At 36.4% G+C, this 18,123-nt stretch overlaps 1 protein-coding gene across 3 annotated transcripts in view; it reads left to right on the top strand.

The window, feature by feature from the left end:
- Positions 1–17,257, top strand: part of SIM1 (SIM bHLH transcription factor 1) — a 71,669-nt gene extending 54,412 nt beyond the window's left edge. For all 3 annotated transcript variants that reach the window (XM_074333333.1, XM_074333334.1, XM_074333335.1), the window contains 2 exons: positions 9,370–9,775; positions 11,794–17,257. In XM_074333333.1, coding sequence (XP_074189434.1) covers positions 9,370–9,775; positions 11,794–12,524 — 1,137 coding nt within the window. In that variant the 3' untranslated portion in view covers positions 12,525–17,257. The remainder of the gene's footprint in view (positions 1–9,369; positions 9,776–11,793) is intronic.
- Positions 17,258–18,123: the final 866 nt, after the last annotated feature.

Below are 18,123 nucleotides of genomic sequence, written 5' to 3'. Positions count from 1 at the left end.
TTTATACTCCTAATGTGAACACCTGGAAGGTGGGGCTGTGTTTCTCATATCACCTGGCACGCTGCCTTGCTAATAGTAGGCACTCAAATATTAGAATAATCGTAGAAGGAATTATTTTAAATAGTTCCCATTGGATACATATAAAGCCCTAAATGATGGCTCAGACTTTTAAATGGATGAGATATTAGTCTCTTCTTGAAGGAATGATTGTTTCATGAGCTGAATTCCAAAGGGGCCCTGAGGGATGTGGATATCATCTGACATCCATTTCTGACAGTCGTCCAAGCTCTGTGCCTGTCAGCTTTAGCCCACCTTTGGAGGGTGGCATTTGGTTTCATGTTTATGAGAACCTGGCCATCCTTCATCTGATTCATTTTTTAAGTGGCCAAAATAAGTGCTTGTTTTGAAAATTAAATTTTAAATAAGAATTAGGGGTAAATTAAGGCACAAAGTATTCAGCATGACCACTAATATTCCAAGAAAGAAAAACAGATTTCAACAAAATTAATCAAAAATTAATTTTCCGTGAACCTTCTTTAATTGATTGATTTACCTAATTAAATTAGGGAATTAAGTAATTCAGTTTCATAATTTTAAATACAGGAGAAAGTGTTGTTACCTTTTCAAAGGAAGAAGAGCAGATATTCTACAGCTCCTAAAACAATTTTGTTTTACTTGCAAGTAGTATAGATACCAACAATCGCTAGGAGAACCATACTCAGGGCTCATATGTATTCTAATCAGTCATGACTTTCTATCTCTCCACCCTTAAAACAGATCTTTGGGCTTTTAATCAAAGTTTAAGCGATAAAATTCATTGGTACCAAAGTACATTTCAGCTTTGAAAGTCAGAGTATTTCGAAGAAAAGGCCCTAGTGTTTAGGTAGTTGGCCAGTGGCCTGATTTCTTTTTGCAGCTGGGATGTTGATTTCTTTATCCTTTAACTTATATGTTTTATCTCTTACATGCCTATAGGATGGGATTGAAAAATATGGTCTCTAGATAATACAGTCTAGGGAAAAAAATAATTTTTACAAGATGGTGATATGATAACCATTTCTGTTTATGCATGTGAAAGTCATTAATCAAGGACCTGTTCATGATACATACATATCTGTAACATGTTTGCATTTTCAAGAGTGCTGTGATGCATAGTATTTATTTGATCTTCACTGCAGTCCTGTGGTGTAGGTAGTCTGTTTCTGTTCTGCAGATGGGAAAATTAAGGTCCAAGGAAAGTGATCACCTGTACAGGTCATCTGGGATGATAGTAGACCAGGGTCCTTCCATATTTGAGTCCAATGAATGCTGCTTTTACTAGAATTCCTCGTTAATAACTTTAAATTACATTTTATACACAAATTATTAATACTCAGTAATGAAAACAAAACTATTTAAATTATTCAGTTATAGCTTTATTACAGCAAGTTTCCATGTCTTCAGAAAAAAATGTGTTTTTTTTATGGCTTTGTCTCTAATTCTATAAAAATAAGACATAAGCTTACTATGAGGGATTTTTTATTTTTATTTTAGAACATTCATTTTATTATGCAAGAATAATAAAGTATTCCTGTATACTAAACCCAGGCTCACCAATGCTTGATGTTTTGCGCTATTTGCTTTGTCATTTTCTCTCTCTCTTTTCCCCTCCATCTTCCCTCATTATTTTTTCTGAACCATTTTCAAGTAGGTTCCATATATGATGCCGCCTTACCTGAACCTTAATACTTCAGTGTGTATTGCTTGGTCTAATTCTAATCCCTTAGAGGTGGAAAACGGCAGTTTCTGTGAGGTATTGTCAAAAGCCTTTCCACAGTGTTTGCGTCAGTTTGCATCCCCACCAGCAATATGGTGGAGTACTGTTTCCTGACACTCTGCCAGATAATGTATTGTCAAGTTTTTGGATTTTCACTAATTTGATCATTGAGAAATGGTATCTCAGTGTTGTTTTAATTTGTATTTATCTTATTAAAATGTTAAACATTTTTTCATATGTTTAAGGGCTATTTTAATATTTTTTTGTGAATAGTTTATGTCTTTTGACCATTTTTTATTGTGGTTTCTTTGGTTATTTTTCTAACTTTTGAATTAAGAATTGAATTTATTTTTATTCTTTTTATTGGTTTACATATCTAACTGTGTATGCCATAAATCTATATATGTAGTACTTTCATTATCTTTTCCGTAATTTATATAGTTTTCATTATCTTTTCTGAAATTCTGTAGTTTATGTTTGTATTTTGCCTATTTCCTCCAAAAGTTATTTAATTTTTTTTCCAGGTGGTAGGGCTTTTTAAACAATTTATTTTTAATTTCTATTTTTCATTCATTGTAGTCAGAGTGTTGTTTATAATATTTCTATTTCATGAGGTTTACTGAGGTTTTCTTTGTAGCCTAATAAATTTTAATCAATTTTGATGATTAGTCAGCGTATGCTGAGAAGATTTATTCTTTATTATCAGTGTGTAAAATTCGATATATAGCTATAAAATTTAACTAATTGGTTTTGATTTTTTTTAAGTTTTCTGTAGTTTGTCTTTTTTCTTATTACTTTTTACAATCTACTTTACTTGTCTTATACTGAGAGTTGTGTCTTAGTCTCCTATTACTGGGATGCTTCTCTATTCTTCCTTGCATCTCCCGTAGTTTCTCCTTTATATAGGTGGTATTGCTATGTTATTTGATGAGTATGCAAGAAGAAAAAAATGTTTTAAAGCAAGAGAGTGAAATGATTATATAAGAGTTTCACAAAGATCTCTAAGGTGCCTAGGTTCTGGGAACCCCCAACCCCAGGCCAAATTGGGGGTTCCTGGGGCTCATTTGTTTTTCCTCTGTCAGAAATACAGAAAGTAGAATGGTGGCGTCCAGAGGCTGGAGGGAGGGGAAAGTGGGGGAGTTACTGTTTAATGGGTATACAGTTTCAGTTTTGCAAGATAAAGAGTTCTGGCTGGAGATGGGCGATGATAATGGTTGCACGGAAAGGTGAATGTACTTACTGCCATCGAATTGTAACACTTAAAAATCAGAAAGATAGAACGTTTTATGTGTATATTACCACAGTTAAAAATAATTAAGAAAAAGAAAGGGAACAATTAAAAAGGTCCAGGAAGTGGAAAAAAAATTGACGCTGTAGATATTCATGTATAGGTTTTTGTATTAATATTATTTTCATTTATCTGGAACATGTCCAGGATTGAATATAGTAGTTGCACTTTCAATTTTTTTAGAAATTGCCAAACTGTTTTGTAAGAGGCTGTACCATTTCACATTCCCACCAGTAATGTATGAGTGATCCGGTTTTCCTGCATCTTTTTATCAGCGTTTGGTATTGTCACTTTTTATAGTAGCCAGTCTAATAGGCATGTAATAATATTTCACTGTAGTTTTAATTAGCATCTCCCTAATTGCTAATGATGTTGACCATCCTTTCATGTGATTGTCGTCTAGATATCTACTTGGCAAAATGTCTCTTCACGTCATTTGCTTTCTTTTTTTTTTTTTTTAAATATTGGGAGTTCTTGATATATTCTAGATACTAATCCTTGTGAATATGTGGTTTGCAAATTTTTCCTCCCTGTCTGCAACTTATCTTTTTATCCCCTTAATAGGGTCAGTTGCAGAGCAAAGATTTAATTTTGATCAAGTCTAATTTACCAAAATTGTTGTTGTTGTTTTAATGCATTGTATTTTTGGCATCAAGAAGTCTTTATCTAGCTCCAGGTCTTGAAGATTTTTTTTTGTTTTCTAAGAGCTTTACAATTTTACTGTTTATATTAATTCTGTGGTCCATTTGAGTTAATTTTTATATAAGGTATGAGACTTAGGTTGAGGTTCATTTTATTTTTGCCTATGGGTGTACAATTACTCCAACATCATTTGTTAAGTCTGTCTTTCCTTTATTGAATTGCTTTTGCATCTTTGTCAAAAATCATTTGGGCATATTTAGGTGGACTTACTTTTGGGTTCTCTGTTTTGTTCTGTTGATCTGTGCATCTATTTCTCCATCAGTACTACACAGTTATGATTACTGTGCCTTATGGTAATTCTTAAAGTTGGGTACACAGATTCTCTCACTTTATTATTCTTTTTCAAATTGTTTTAACAATTCTAGTTCCTTTGTTTTCTATATAAATGTTATATATATATATATATATATATATATATAAAATTCTATCTTCTTTTAACTACTTTCTCTGATCCTTTTATTTCTCTATCCCTTTTTTGTTTCTTTATAGTTTTTTCAGCCTTTCTTTAATTTCCCTTTTTAAATTTTCATTTAAATCTGTTCTCCTTTTCACAACTTGTAACTCATTCTTCATTAATTCAATTTCTTTGAGTTTGGTCAGTTTTTATTGCATTTTCCCCCCTATTTTGTGATTATTTTATTTTACTTTTTTTGTCTATTTCTTAGTTTTAAATTTGTGATTCCAGGTATTGTGCACTCATGTGTATATGTTGTGTATGTATGTGTGTGGGTGTGTGTGTCTCCAAATGCTTGTTGAGGGTACTTATTACAGTTTGGAGTATTTGTTGTCTTACAATTTTCCTATGTTGCATGGTTGGTTATTTGATGAGAATAAAAATATCCAGCTGAGGTGTTTGTATTTCCATTTTCATGTTTTTTTCCTATAGGAGTTTTATAGGGAGTTTAATTTTTGTCCCTGTTCCTTGGCATTTCATGGGCTGTGTTACTACTTCTAGAGTACCCTTCCTGTCAGATCTGTGAAAGTGTTTGTAAATGGGTGATGGTGGTGGTAGACAGAGGAAGGAGCATAGATAGGATTTGCCTGTCTTATGTTTCTTTCCTGTTTCCTGGATCCTTAATTACCCCCTTACTTCTTTCCTTTTACTGCTGTCCTCAGTTTACTTTCTTCTCTTATGGAAATGACACTTATTTCCTTCATTGAGTTTCCTTATTGAGTTTGCTTCATTTTGAGCCCCTTTACTGTGGCCAGTGCTGCGAAGCACCAACTACTGATTTGGGCTCATATTTTGGCACTTATTTGTGTTTTACTTTTACTTTCTGAGGATGATTTTGTCTGTTTTGCCAATATCCTAAATCTCTCTCTCTCTCTCTCTCTCTCTCTCTCTCTCTCTCTCTCGCTCTCGCTCTCGCTCTCGCTCTCGCTCTCTCTCTCTCTCGTCTCTTAAACATCCCCTGACCCTTATCTCTGCACCCACAGGCTCATAGCAGTTGCTGTTGGACTTTCTTTTACTTCTAAATAATTTTAAGTTTGAAGTTTGGCATATTCTCCCACCATGTTTCCCCCAAAATAATACCTGGTCTTATATTAATTTTTGCTCCAAAAGACGCATTAGGGTTTATGTTCACAGGATGTCATCCTGAAAAATCATGCTAGTGCTTATTTTCTAGTTAGGTTTCATTTTCAGGGAAACACGGTAATAATAATGATAGCATGGGTCATGTTCGATTTAATTTGTGTTCCTTGATGACCATGTAGGTTCTAGGGAAGGATGTGTAGAGAGATATAGATTTCAAATGGCTGCCATTGTCCTTCATACTCAGAAGTCCCTAGAATATGAGGTCTGACAATTAAGTTCACGAACTCATCCTAGAAAAAGTGCTACATACCTCATTGCTGAATATCACTATGGTCACCTTTGAAGTACTCCCCTTGGGAAGCTATGCACTAATGCCAGCACCTAGTCCACCCTTCAAAGCAATTTTGGAACTCTTTTTCTGCAATGGCCTTCAGAGCTGTCATCGTATTACCCTTGATGTCCTGAATGTCATCAAAATGTCTCCCTTTCAATCTTTTCTTTATCTTCTGGTAAAGAAAGAAGTCACTGGGGGCCAGATCAGGTGAGTAGGGAGGGTGTTCCAATATAGTTATTTGTTTACTGGCTAAAAACTCCCTCACAGACAGTGCCGTGTGAGCTGGTGCATTATCATGATGCAAGAGCCATGAATTGTTGGTGAACAGTTCAGGTCTTCTAATTTTTTCATGCAACCTTTTCAGTACTTCCAAATAACTTGGTTAATTGTCCAGTTGGTACAAATTAATAATGCATAATCCCTCTGAAAGAAAAAAAGGTTAGCAATATCGTTGCAACAAAATCACAAACTTAATTGTCAGACCTCGTATAATAATTTATTGTCTAAAAGTTATCATGCAATCCCTATAAAACTTGTGTTGTAATGGGATTTTTGGGGAAAAATTGACATAATAAAATTATAACTTATAATTATAACTTATAATTATAATTATAACTTATTATAGCTTTCTTCTTATAACCATGACAATAAGAATTCTTGGACATGGACTGTAGTTCTACATAATTTATCTTCTTCAAATAATTGAAATATAGGGACAGGCATATGAATCATGTATTTCAACACTAGAAAGGATAGCAAATAACGATCGTATCATATAGAGTTTTAGAGCTGAAAGAAAAGTTCTAGAAAGCTGAATGTAACCAACATGTCATCGTATAGATGAAGCTAAGAAAGAGAAGGTAATCTGTCCAAGGTTACCCTGAGAGTTGCAAACAGCGATTGACCTGGAACCAAGTTCTCTTGGCTCCCTATTCCTAGTGTCTCTTCCATTAAATGGTCCCAATTCTGGATCAGCCTTTGGTAGGTTAAATAACATTGTGACCCTTTTCCTGTTGGGACAAAAGAAATTAAATCCCTTGCCTACGATGGCACATGTAGTAAACATCAAAAGTAGGTGGGAGGAAGACCAGGAGCGTTGTTAAGCAACATCCATTTGCCATGCTGCACATGATGCTTATATTGGCCGGCTGCCTTCCTCCCTTTCTGCTCCCTTTCTTTCCTCTAATACTTAACACCTGAAATATTTCAGATCAAATTACAGAGTTGTCTGGTTCTCTACAGAGTTTACAGCTAGTGCAGTTCCTTTCAGAGGGATGAATGTGACTCAGAGTTTTGATGGTGCACACAGTTGCAAGTTTACAGGTCTTGAAAAACAGGTTTACGGAGAGCCTTTCCCTCTGTGCCTCTAAAGCAATGTGAGATCTTGGTCTAACTCAACCACCCAATTTCTGCCTGCTTGAAGGGCAGAGTACTTGCTGTGGTAGTTTCCTGACTATTGACAAGAGCCTTATCCATCAAATTCTTCTTTGGATGCTCTTGAAATGTGTACCTCATGTATGCCAGGGTTATCTCGTGTTGAATTTTCTTTGTGAGCGAATAACAGAATGTTCTTTTCTACTGCGTCAATAGCACTTTCCCATATACACTCAGGAAAAGCCTTTTCCCCTCTCGACAGGGCTCAGAAGTCTTGACTGGAGTACTTCAGAAATAGGCCTGGTTTATACTTTTGTCAAAAAAGCAGAGTCTGGGCAATTCCTAGGTTGGAATAGCACAGATGATCTGAATTTTTCCTAGCAAGCGCATGGACGGTGTTTCCATGAGGCTAATGTATGGCACTCTGATCCTCATTCAGTAAGAAGTGGGGGTGACAACCCTTGCTTGATGAAAGTGAAGGTGGCATTTTGTGAAAAGAGAGGCTGGTGTTCATGGAAAGAAAAAGCCGACGGCAGGTGGAGGTGCGTTGTAGGAAATGACGCTCAGGGTGCCTTGATGTGCCCATCTTACAGTCCTGCAGGGAGAGGAGTTGGATCTACCATTATTTTTTTCTTGATGGAATATGCTGAGAGTCCACATGTACGTGTGGAAAATAATTAATAATTAGGAATGTTGAAGGAAAAATGTTGAACCTGGAGTTTGCTCAGAACTTTGTCTTGGGTATGCTGTATTTATTAGCATACTTTGGAGTTCCCCAGAGGAATTTCTATACCTCATCTCTGTGGCTCCAAGAACCCCTAGGCAGAGCTGCCTGTTTGCACTGAGTTGGGAAGAGTCAGGATTCTTCCTTTTGCTCAGGGTGGTCCTAGCACATGACAAGTCAAGAATAGTAGAGCCTAGGACTTTCTCCTCCCCCACCCCTCCTGGTGCACACACATGGCCATCCCTCTTTCTTCTGCGGTATGAAACAACGGAAAACGGACTTACATTTTGGTTCTTGAGACTGTAAAACAGTTCCTGCCGCTTTTCTGGAAATCTCTCTCACATTGGACAATTTTTTTCTCTTCTCTCTTCCTTAACAGTGTTTCTCTTAAGTGTAAAATCATGGTTTGGAGTACGGGCTTTGAGGCCAGAGAGACTGTGGGGTGGTGGCTGTACCATTTTGTTAAAACTCTCAGTGATGTAGTTTCCTCATCTATAAAATGGAGATATGTTACTGTCCAGGTGGTTATTAGGATTCCATCATATAATATATTGTATATATAGTACTATATTGTATTGTGTGTGTGTATATATATGTATATATATGTATATATACACACAATGATTGGCACATTGCCAGGCACATAGTAAATTGTCAATAAATGGCATTTATTATTATCATACCAGGAAACCTCTGTGCAGTACCTCGACTTGTCTTTCGCATTAGGTAACTCAAGACTGGTAGAAATTATATTACTGATGTTAGTGGCTCATGAGGACCTTCAAACTGAGCATACATCTTAGGAGGTCGGCTGAGCCTTTCATGTTTCTTTCCACACCAGAACAAATACTCTGGCAACAAGTAAGCAGCACGATTCCAACAAGGCACAGCATGGCCTGCAGCTGTGTTGTCCTGATGATCCTACACGTATTTGAAGTTTACTTTAGAAAGCAAGAAACACGCCTCAGTGAACAGGCCCAGCCTATATGGGCAGGACTTTTTTAAAGTTATATTGCAATTGAGTTAATTAAGCACTTATTAACTGTCCTACGGGTAGTCAGCACGGCCTGCAAAGAGTTCACTGGCCCATGTGGAGAGTAATGGTAGAGCACGTGGGTGCCTTCATCTGTATTTTTGTTTTGCTTTTTACTTCAGAAAACACACGAAAAGCAACTAGAAATAAAATATGAAGCTTTCTCGGACTCTCCCTTTGGCAACACCCTTTGGGTTGTGATGGAGAATTGGGGTTTGAATCTTGGCTCTGCCACCTGCTAACCCTGTGGCCTTGGGGAAATCATTTTCCCTCTTTGGGGCTTCCCTGTCCATACAATGGGTCACTAATATCTCCATTAAAGGGTTAATATAAGAACTATGTGGGGGATAATTCACATGAAGTACTTTCAACAGTGCCCCGCATTTAGTTCCACCCATGTTTGTTATCATTATTTTTATCTCCTCCTTTCAGCAGCCAAATGGAGTTTTCTTTTGAGGCATCACGACTGCTTATATGATTCTAAGTCAGGGGTGCCCACCAGCGTGGTGCTAGAGTGAGTCTTATTTTGGTGCCTTAAGCCGGGTATGACTAGGGGTGCTTGCAGAGTACAAACGCTATTTGTTTTAAAAAACAATGTACTTTTCACCCTCTCGGTTTCAGTATTCGGGGTTTCACACGGAAAGATCGGAATCTGATCACGACAGCCAGTGGGGCGGAAGTCCCCTGACCGACACAGCCTCTCCGCAGCTCCTGGACCCCGCCGCCGACAGGCCAGGGTCTCAGCACGACGCTTCCTGCGCCTACAGACAGTTCTCCGACCGCAGCTCGCTCTGCTACGGCTTTGCGCTCGACCACTCCAGGCTGGTGGAGGAGAGGCATTTCCACACCCAGGCTTGCGAGGGAGGCCGGTGTGAGGCCGGCAGGTACTTCCTGGGAACGCCGCAGGCCGGGAGGGAGCCGTGGTGGGGCTCTCGCGCTGCTTTGCCCCTAACCAAGGCCTCCCCAGAAAGCCGAGAAGCCTATGAAAACAGCATGCCTCACATCGCTTCTGTCCATAGGATCCACGGTAAGGGCAGTTGAAATGACTCCTGAGCTTGCAGCCTTAGGCCCCTGGACACCTTTATAATACTCTAGGTTGGACCCTGGAGTGACTGACCCAGTGGTTTTCTCCTTTGAACTTACAAATCAGAAACTCACCAATGGGAGTTTAAAAACCAATTCCACTCTCTTTAAGTATATTCATTTTGCTGTTTGCCAAATACATTTATTTTGGACGGGCCAGTAAAAACGATTCTCATTTTAAACATCAAAAAAAGTGTAGAAATTAAGTTAAAGTGAATTGTTGAGTAAGTCTATTGAATTTGTAGTATGCATGCATTTAAATTTCTTGTGTATTTTCTTTTGCATTCTCATGTTTCAAATGTGGGCTGAAGTAGTTTGGGGGCTCATCTAGCTGTGTTTCTCTATGAGGGCACCATTGGCATGTTAGGGGGCCGTCTTTGTATTATGGCCTGTCACTCACATCACCGGAAATTTAACCTCTCTGGTCCACTGGGCATTAAATGCCAGTAACTGCCGCCTTCCCCCATCGTTATGACAACCCACAGTGTCCCCTGTGAGTAAAGAATGGAGTGATATGTAGAAGCCATGGAGATTTTCACCTTGGGATTATAACATGGCTTTATGAACATGCAGAATTGGGCAATGGAATGAAAGCCTGTCCTGTTAGTAATACTCTTTGTTCATTTGAAAGGAAACTGGCCAAGGAGAGCTCATTCTGTTCCTTTCATGCTTGAGTCCATGCAGGTCCTTGAAACCCTCCCTATTTCATTAAAAGTCAGTGACATTAAGATGGATCTGACGGCCCTGATGTTACTTTTCATGCTGTGTGTGTCTTCAGGGTGAGAGATGTGCTACCCAATGTGGCACTCACCCCTAGAGCCTTCTGTCAGATACCACCCAGGCAGTGCCTGCCTTCTGTGATTTTAATTTGTTTCTGGTTTTGCTTTTTATTTTTCTCATTTTACTTTGAGTTTCTCTAGTTTAGTAGACTGATACTGGAAACCCAGGGCAAAGGGCAATTACTTGTGGGAGAATGGAGTGAAGTGGAAATCCTGGCTTAACCTACATGATCTGGAAGAAAATATTAGAAATAAAATAAGAAGAGAAGGGAAAAGGAAAGCCATGAATAGTGTGATCCAGAGCTTCTCTGCTGCATTAAGCTCTTTACAGCTTTCACGTATCCCTTCCTGTTTCTCCCTTTTTATATTGACTGCAGACTGCTCTGAGAATAATTTAACTTAATTTATGGAATGTACTTTGGATGCAGTATTCCTCCATATTAAATCTCTCTCCTTGGTTCAGAACGGGTTGTTATTAACATTTTAATTATTTATTCTTTATTTCAGAAATAATCTAAGATACCAGTTATTATATGGTTTTGTGTGTAAGACTGAGGTTTTTACCACTAGATCTAAGAAGAAAATATTTATATTTTTGATTGGGACAAGGTATATACATATCCAGGCATACGTATATGTGTATTCTTAACCCTCAAACAGTTTAAAAAACAAACATTAGAGCTTTATTATAATTCTACTTGAGAAACATTTAGCAATATTAGCATTTTAAGTGATTGATTTGGAATTGAGAAAATAGTCCAGCCTATATCATTGTCTTCCTCAAACCCAACTGAAAGCATTTTCTAAGCATCAATTTAACATGACATTTTTCTAGAGAATAACATAAACCAAATGTTATGCATTTTTCTTTTATTATTTACAACTGGACAATGATGTGCACACATGAAGTATAAACCCATGTCACCATTTTGCTAATTGGCATTCACACCCACGAACAGGGTTTACCTTCTAAAAAACGTGTTACAAACTTCATCTGCACTTAAAGGCCACAGAACTATGAAATCCAGTACAATACTTTGACTTATGTGAGCCTGTGTCTGTTTCAAATATTGGTGCATTTATTAAAAATGAAAGATATAAGGTTTCTTTTAAAAAGAAATACCTGTACATTTTTGGGGATGAATTTTGAGACCACTGACTTTGTGCTTTTTCTAATTTCTAGGGCGAGGTCATTGGGATGAAGACAGTGTGGTCAGTTCTCCAGATCCTGGATCTGCCAGCGAATCAGGTGACCGATATCGCACTGAGCAGTATCAAAGTAGCCCACATGAACCTAGCAAAATTGAAACTCTGATAAGAGCCACCCAGCAAATGATTAAAGAAGAAGAGAACAGATTGCAGCTAAGGAAAGCCACTCCAGACCAACTGGCTTCCATTAATGGAGCTGGGAAAAAACACTCCCTCTGTTTTGCAAACTACCAACAGCCACCCCCGACAGGCGAAGTCTGCCATGGCTCCACTCTTGCCAACACTTCACCATGTGACCATATTCAGCAGAGAGAGGGAAAGATGCTGAGCCCCCACGAAAATGACTATGACAACAGTCCCACTGCACTGTCTCGGATAAGCAGTCCCAATTCGGATCGCATTTCCAAATCCAGTTTGATCCTAGCTAAAGACTATCTCCATTCGGATATGTCTCCTCATCAGACAGCAGGAGACCATCCTGCTGTCTCTCCAAACTGCTTTGGCTCTCACCGGCAGTATTTTGATAAGCATGCTTACACGTTAACTGGATATGCCCTGGAGCACTTATATGACAGTGAAACCATTAGAAACTATTCCTTGGGCTGTAATGGCTCACACTTTGATGTAACTTCCCATCTAAGGATGCAGCCAGACCCAGCACAAGGACACAAGGGAACATCTGTTATAATAACCAATGGAAGCTGATGTTTTTCCAAAATATTTTGTTCTTGAAGGTCTGAGACATATTTATAGTTAATGCCCCATGACCAGCATTTACTATGCTACAGATTGTTAGAGAGGATAATTTAAGTTACTGGGTATTTGACATGTGTTCCTTTGAAATCAAAGAAAACAGCACTAGCATTCAAGGTTATACACAGATAATGGAGTTAAAGTGAATACGCAAATTTCCCCTCTAACCAGAATAGATAAATTTTGAATTAAAAAATACTCACATAGGTTAAGTGAGCATCTATAGCACATGAAAGACTGATGGATTCCAACGTGACGTTGTGATGATCCAGTGAGTCTCATACAGACTGCTATCTACGCTTTACATGCAGAAATACAGATGATGGACCATAAGTACACCCCACATGGATAACTTTCCTTAAACCTGGCACATTAAGATTCCTAAAGAAATTTCCATTCCCAAAATAACTAAGAAAAAGATACGTCTTATAAACTGGTTTCTTCTTTGTGGTTTTAACCAGCCAGCTCATTTGGTTCAGATATAAATTAGGGAAATGGTTCTGGATATTATAAAAATGAGTTTTCACCTGGTATCCATTATAAGCAATCAGGAAGTGGTGATTTTTTTTTTTTTTTTAAACCTTGCTTTTGAGTTAGACAAGGAACAGGATCACATTGACATATCGGTAAGGGTTTTTCTAAAGTGAAAGTACTGATATGTTGGGACACACATCAAAAACCTGGTGTGCCCAATTGGAAATAGTTTAGTGAAGATGGAAAGGACAGAGGCAGAGATAAATGAAATAACATCTCAAAACAAACAAGGCTCAGAATATGTAATGAACATATTTTTGGGCCCATGGAACCAACCAAATAAAAAATTCAAACCAATTCACAAAGAAAAAAGGCTCATAAGTGCAAAAACAAACTAAGTAAAACCAGTGAAGTGCTACATGACAGCAGTGTAAGTGTTTGAAAACATTTCAAAGCACAGATGTGCAAATGTGACAACATGTGGAAAGCCTCAGGAGAGAGTCTAAGATAAAAGCTTAGGCTTGATAGACAAGTGATTCAAAGGGCAAGAGTGGTACCTCGACTGAAGGAACAGGCGAAGTGTTCATTTTCCTTATTGTTTGTAAGCAACAAAAAGAACAACTTGGTCATGTGAAACAGAAAAACTAGCAGACTCGATGCCAGGATGTCTGGATTCTGGTTTTGACCCTGCCTGTAACTTATTTTTGGAACATTAATGTATCAGTCACCATGCCTGGGTCCTCGTTTCTTCATCTGTATGGCAGTTCTAACATTCCATGGTTCTGTGGTTCATTGGTGTAGCAGAGCTGAACTTGTTAACCAGTTAACTCTCTGCTGTGAGTTTTCAAGACTGATCATTCTGGCTTTTCTGTACTCATAGAGGTCTAGATGCTTTGTAACTTAAGCAGGTGCATGGGCTTTTTTAGGCATGTATAGTTACAGACAACTTTCTAGTTCAGCCAAAATTTAGATGGTAGAAACTAATGAGGGAGAAGAAAAGTAAGTAAGATTTATTTAATGCACTATTATCTAATAATCAAAGCAAAGTGACATAAGTGATGAAAGAAGTTTCATAGGTAATATTTCCTAAGAGTCCCATGGATGAAACTCTTGCCATATTCAAAGAGGGAATGTATTGGAAGAAATTGATGTGTAATTTTGAAGACAGATCATGACATTGAACACTCAGGGATTAGTGCTATATTTTTACCATATAACACAATTATTTGGCAATCTAGAGGTAGGTGACAATCTGAATGACGATAATCTGAGAAATGAATTCTGGGTTGTTTGTACATGAAAAAGAGGCTACATAAAATTAAATATTTCTTGGGTATGACAGAGAAACATTTGTGCTGTAAATGGAAAAAGTGCAAGTAAGTGAGAAAGTTAGTGGTTATATATAGTTTCACAAAAGTTCAAACAATAAAAACTAAATTTTGAACTATACAAGCAAAAGTATTCAGCAATTTTGAGAAAAATATTTATGAGATACTCCTGGAATACTTAAAATGGATTTGTGATCATTTTGCAACATGAAGTAAAGTTTTAGGAATGCTAAAGATTTTGCAGAATTCTGTAGATGGATAAATGGTTCAAAGACACAGATATCTGAAGAATATGGTGTGTTTTGGAAAGGAAACTTATACAGATGGGTTTTACTGATCGATATATATTCTACTGAAAAGGTCAGAGTCATGCTATAAAGGAAATAGAATCTTAAGAATCAAGGAAAATGAACTGATATGAAAGAAAAGACTGTCACTAAAAAAATTTCAGTGGAATTTTATATGGAAGATAGTTTATCAAGGAAAAAAATTATAAACTCTACCAATAATGGGTAATCAGAAGGAATAATGCTCTTTAAAATGGTATGACCAATATTTTTAAGTGAGGACAGAGTTAACTAAATTATATATTAATTAAAATTTTGATAGATTGACCCAGTTTTAAATACAAACCATTTATTTACTTTATATGTCAATAATTTTATAGTAGCATATTTATTACCTTACATATAATACCTTACAGGCCCACAGTACTATATAACTTACATTGTCTGTAATGTGGCATGATTATTACAAAATGACCCAAAATAAGTTGAGACCATTATGGCAAGGTACCTTTTTAATATACTGTACACATAGACATGTTAAAATATATTTATCATCTACATTATTTTCTGTGAAGGAACAGATTGCCTCATAATGAAGATGTCATCTTTGTCTTTTTAAAATATGGGATGTAAAAGATGTATGTTCCCAATAACTTAATCAGTTAAAATTAAACTTAAATTGGCTTTAATTTTAATCCTTGATTTCTATAACTTTGTTAAATGCTGAGAATTGTGATACTTGATTGACATAGAGAGAGAAGTGTGATTTTTATATCATTTGGGAATTCAGACAAATGTGCTATATATCCAATTACTCTCAATTAATTAGATGAAACAAAGCTTATGCTTTCTAGTAATAGTAAAAGTATCTTTATTGCCTGTTTTACCTGCCTGCCCTACCTAATTAAAAAATTTGGATGACCGAAGAAATAAATGAATATCCCCTAGCTTTCTTGGAAAAATTTTGTTAAAACTATTATTGAGAATATACAGATTCGAAGTATTATTTTTGGATGCATAATATTAATGTCACAGTCACTACAGGTCAGACATGTAAGTGTGCTTCAGCTCCATCTTTTGACATACTATCTTGAATATAATGGTCTAGCTTTTCTAACCTATAATGCCTGATATAGGATGACATACATTGTGCTGATGTGATGTTCAAAATGAGACAGGATGCAATTAAAGTTTTGCCTTCAGTGTTTATACAGAAAACCCACTTATTCTTTCATGGTTTTATTTAATGGGATTAGAATATTTCCATTGGGTACTATTCTTAATTATCTCTACACCCTGCTGCCAGGCGATGCCTCTGGGCTGAGAATCCCACTTAAAATAAGCTTTAATGGAATCTTCTGGAAAATAATAATATGCTCCATTTCTTTTTCTTTTTGATGGGGGATGAGAATTGATTCAATAAAAGATCATTTGGAAAACAGGCATAGAGATTTTAAAATATAAAGAAATTTTACTAACAATTATCACCCCAATAAAATTTAATTAAAAAATAAAAGAAAGGATCCCTCGCAAGACCTAGACCAATTCAATTTGATAGAAGACACTACAGCTAAAGAGACACTCTGAATACATGTATGACATTTTATAGCTCTCTGTCTCCCTCTCTCTCTCAAGAGCAGGATGTTACTAAGATGTTCAGCGCAATTCTATTGGTACTACCGTGTTTCCCCCAAAATAAGACCTAACTGGAAAATAAACCCTAGCATGATTTTTTCAGGGTGACATCCCCTGAACAGAAGCCCTAATGTGTCTTTTGGAGCAAAAATTAATGTAAGACCCGGTCTTATTTTCGGGGAAACACGGTGGTAGAATTTGCAAGTGACAGAATGAATACTGATGACTGGAAAACTGAGGATTTAGCTATTTGAGGATTACTTGCTTTTTCCAATGAAATAGTTCACACTTTAATATACTCTCTTTAATTTAAAGAGTTTGAATGCTCCAGTTCACTCAAAACACAGGATATAGGCATACATCCTATTTTCTAAATGACTTAATAAATCCTATGGTTCTTCAAATAAGTGATTCAACTTTCATGTAAATGTTAGTTTTTGCAAGCAGGAATTTGACTCGAAGTCAGCAAAATCTATTGGTTAGTTCTTACTGGGAAATGCATTGTGGATAAAACATTATCATTCTAAACTTTAAATGAAGGACAGAACAGCTATGAACATATGGAAAAGATCTTACATAGAAAATGTTCTTAGGGGAAATTTCTGTGCGGTGTTCATTTCTTGTGCACAAGAGTTGTACAAGTAGTGCTTAAGTAAAAAAGTGAGATTGTGTTCATATCCAAATAGGGGTTTGTTCAGAGTTCCTTCAGTCTATATGCAGAAAGGCTGTGGTTACACAAACACACACACACGCAAATGTAAAGCAAGTAACAAGATTCTATTCTGCTGTGCTCCTTAAAAACTGATGGTTCACACAAGAAATCCTAATTAATAATTTTAAACCAAACATTTATAGTTTTATTGTAATTTTGCTGCATGGGGCTTTGCTTTCATAAACCTATATAGTGAAAAATTTGTCCTAATTTGCTGATCAGGAACACATTTAATCCCAGTTGAATTTACACCCTGCAACCCTAGTGTGTTTACATTTCAAAAGAAATGAAATTGGCGTGAAAAAGTTTTTAGAAGTACTGTAACTTTTTTTCCAAAGGGACATATTTCAAAAAATGAAACATATGAGTAGGCACTTCAAAAAAGATAAAATATTTTATGTTTGTTTTTTGACTGACATGCTATAAAAAGGATTATATTTGCGAAAGAAGATACTGATTGCCAATATTTCAAATATCATCTTGCAATGTATAGTTTTTAGTGACATCGTAGTACAAATTTGTAATTTGAACTTTTACTTTGGAATGTAAAGTAGAAAATATTAGCTATGTCAATGATACCTTGCAAAGTGTTCTCATTTATAATTATTTATATTGTAAATAGCTTTCTGAAGTAAATTCGAAGTTAATGTGCATAAAATGTATTTATTATGTGAGGAATTTTTTTGGTTTAAAATACATTTACCAATACGCTGTGTGAGTCTGAATTATTCATTGAAAGAGAAATCTCTATAGGACAAAACAGACTGTCAACCAGAAGATTAGAACTGTAAAGAAAAAAGGGCCATGTTAGCTCTAGATTCTGTTGGAGTGGATAATGGACACACACACACACACACACACTTTTTACGAGACCTACCAATAGAAGCTTACACGTAGTCATGGTAATTATTAAGTAATTAGACACTAGAGAATGTTTTTTCGATTCTTCATTAGAACGTCTGAAACAGGACTTCTTTGGTTTCCACTTTGCTAAAATAAACCAAGAATTTGAAAGTATGGATTCCATTTTTTAATGTCCAAGAGAAAAGAAAACTGTTAATACTGAGATTATTTAGTTTGCTGCATTATTTGCTGAGATTATTTGTTTTGAATGC

This window comes from Rhinolophus sinicus, linkage group LG05, assembly GCF_036562045.2.
Source record: "Rhinolophus sinicus isolate RSC01 linkage group LG05, ASM3656204v1, whole genome shotgun sequence".
NCBI lineage: Eukaryota > Metazoa > Chordata > Mammalia > Chiroptera > Rhinolophidae > Rhinolophus > Rhinolophus sinicus.
The sequence above is the reverse complement of the archived record's forward strand: the minus strand, read 5'-3'. Positions and strand labels throughout refer to the sequence as shown.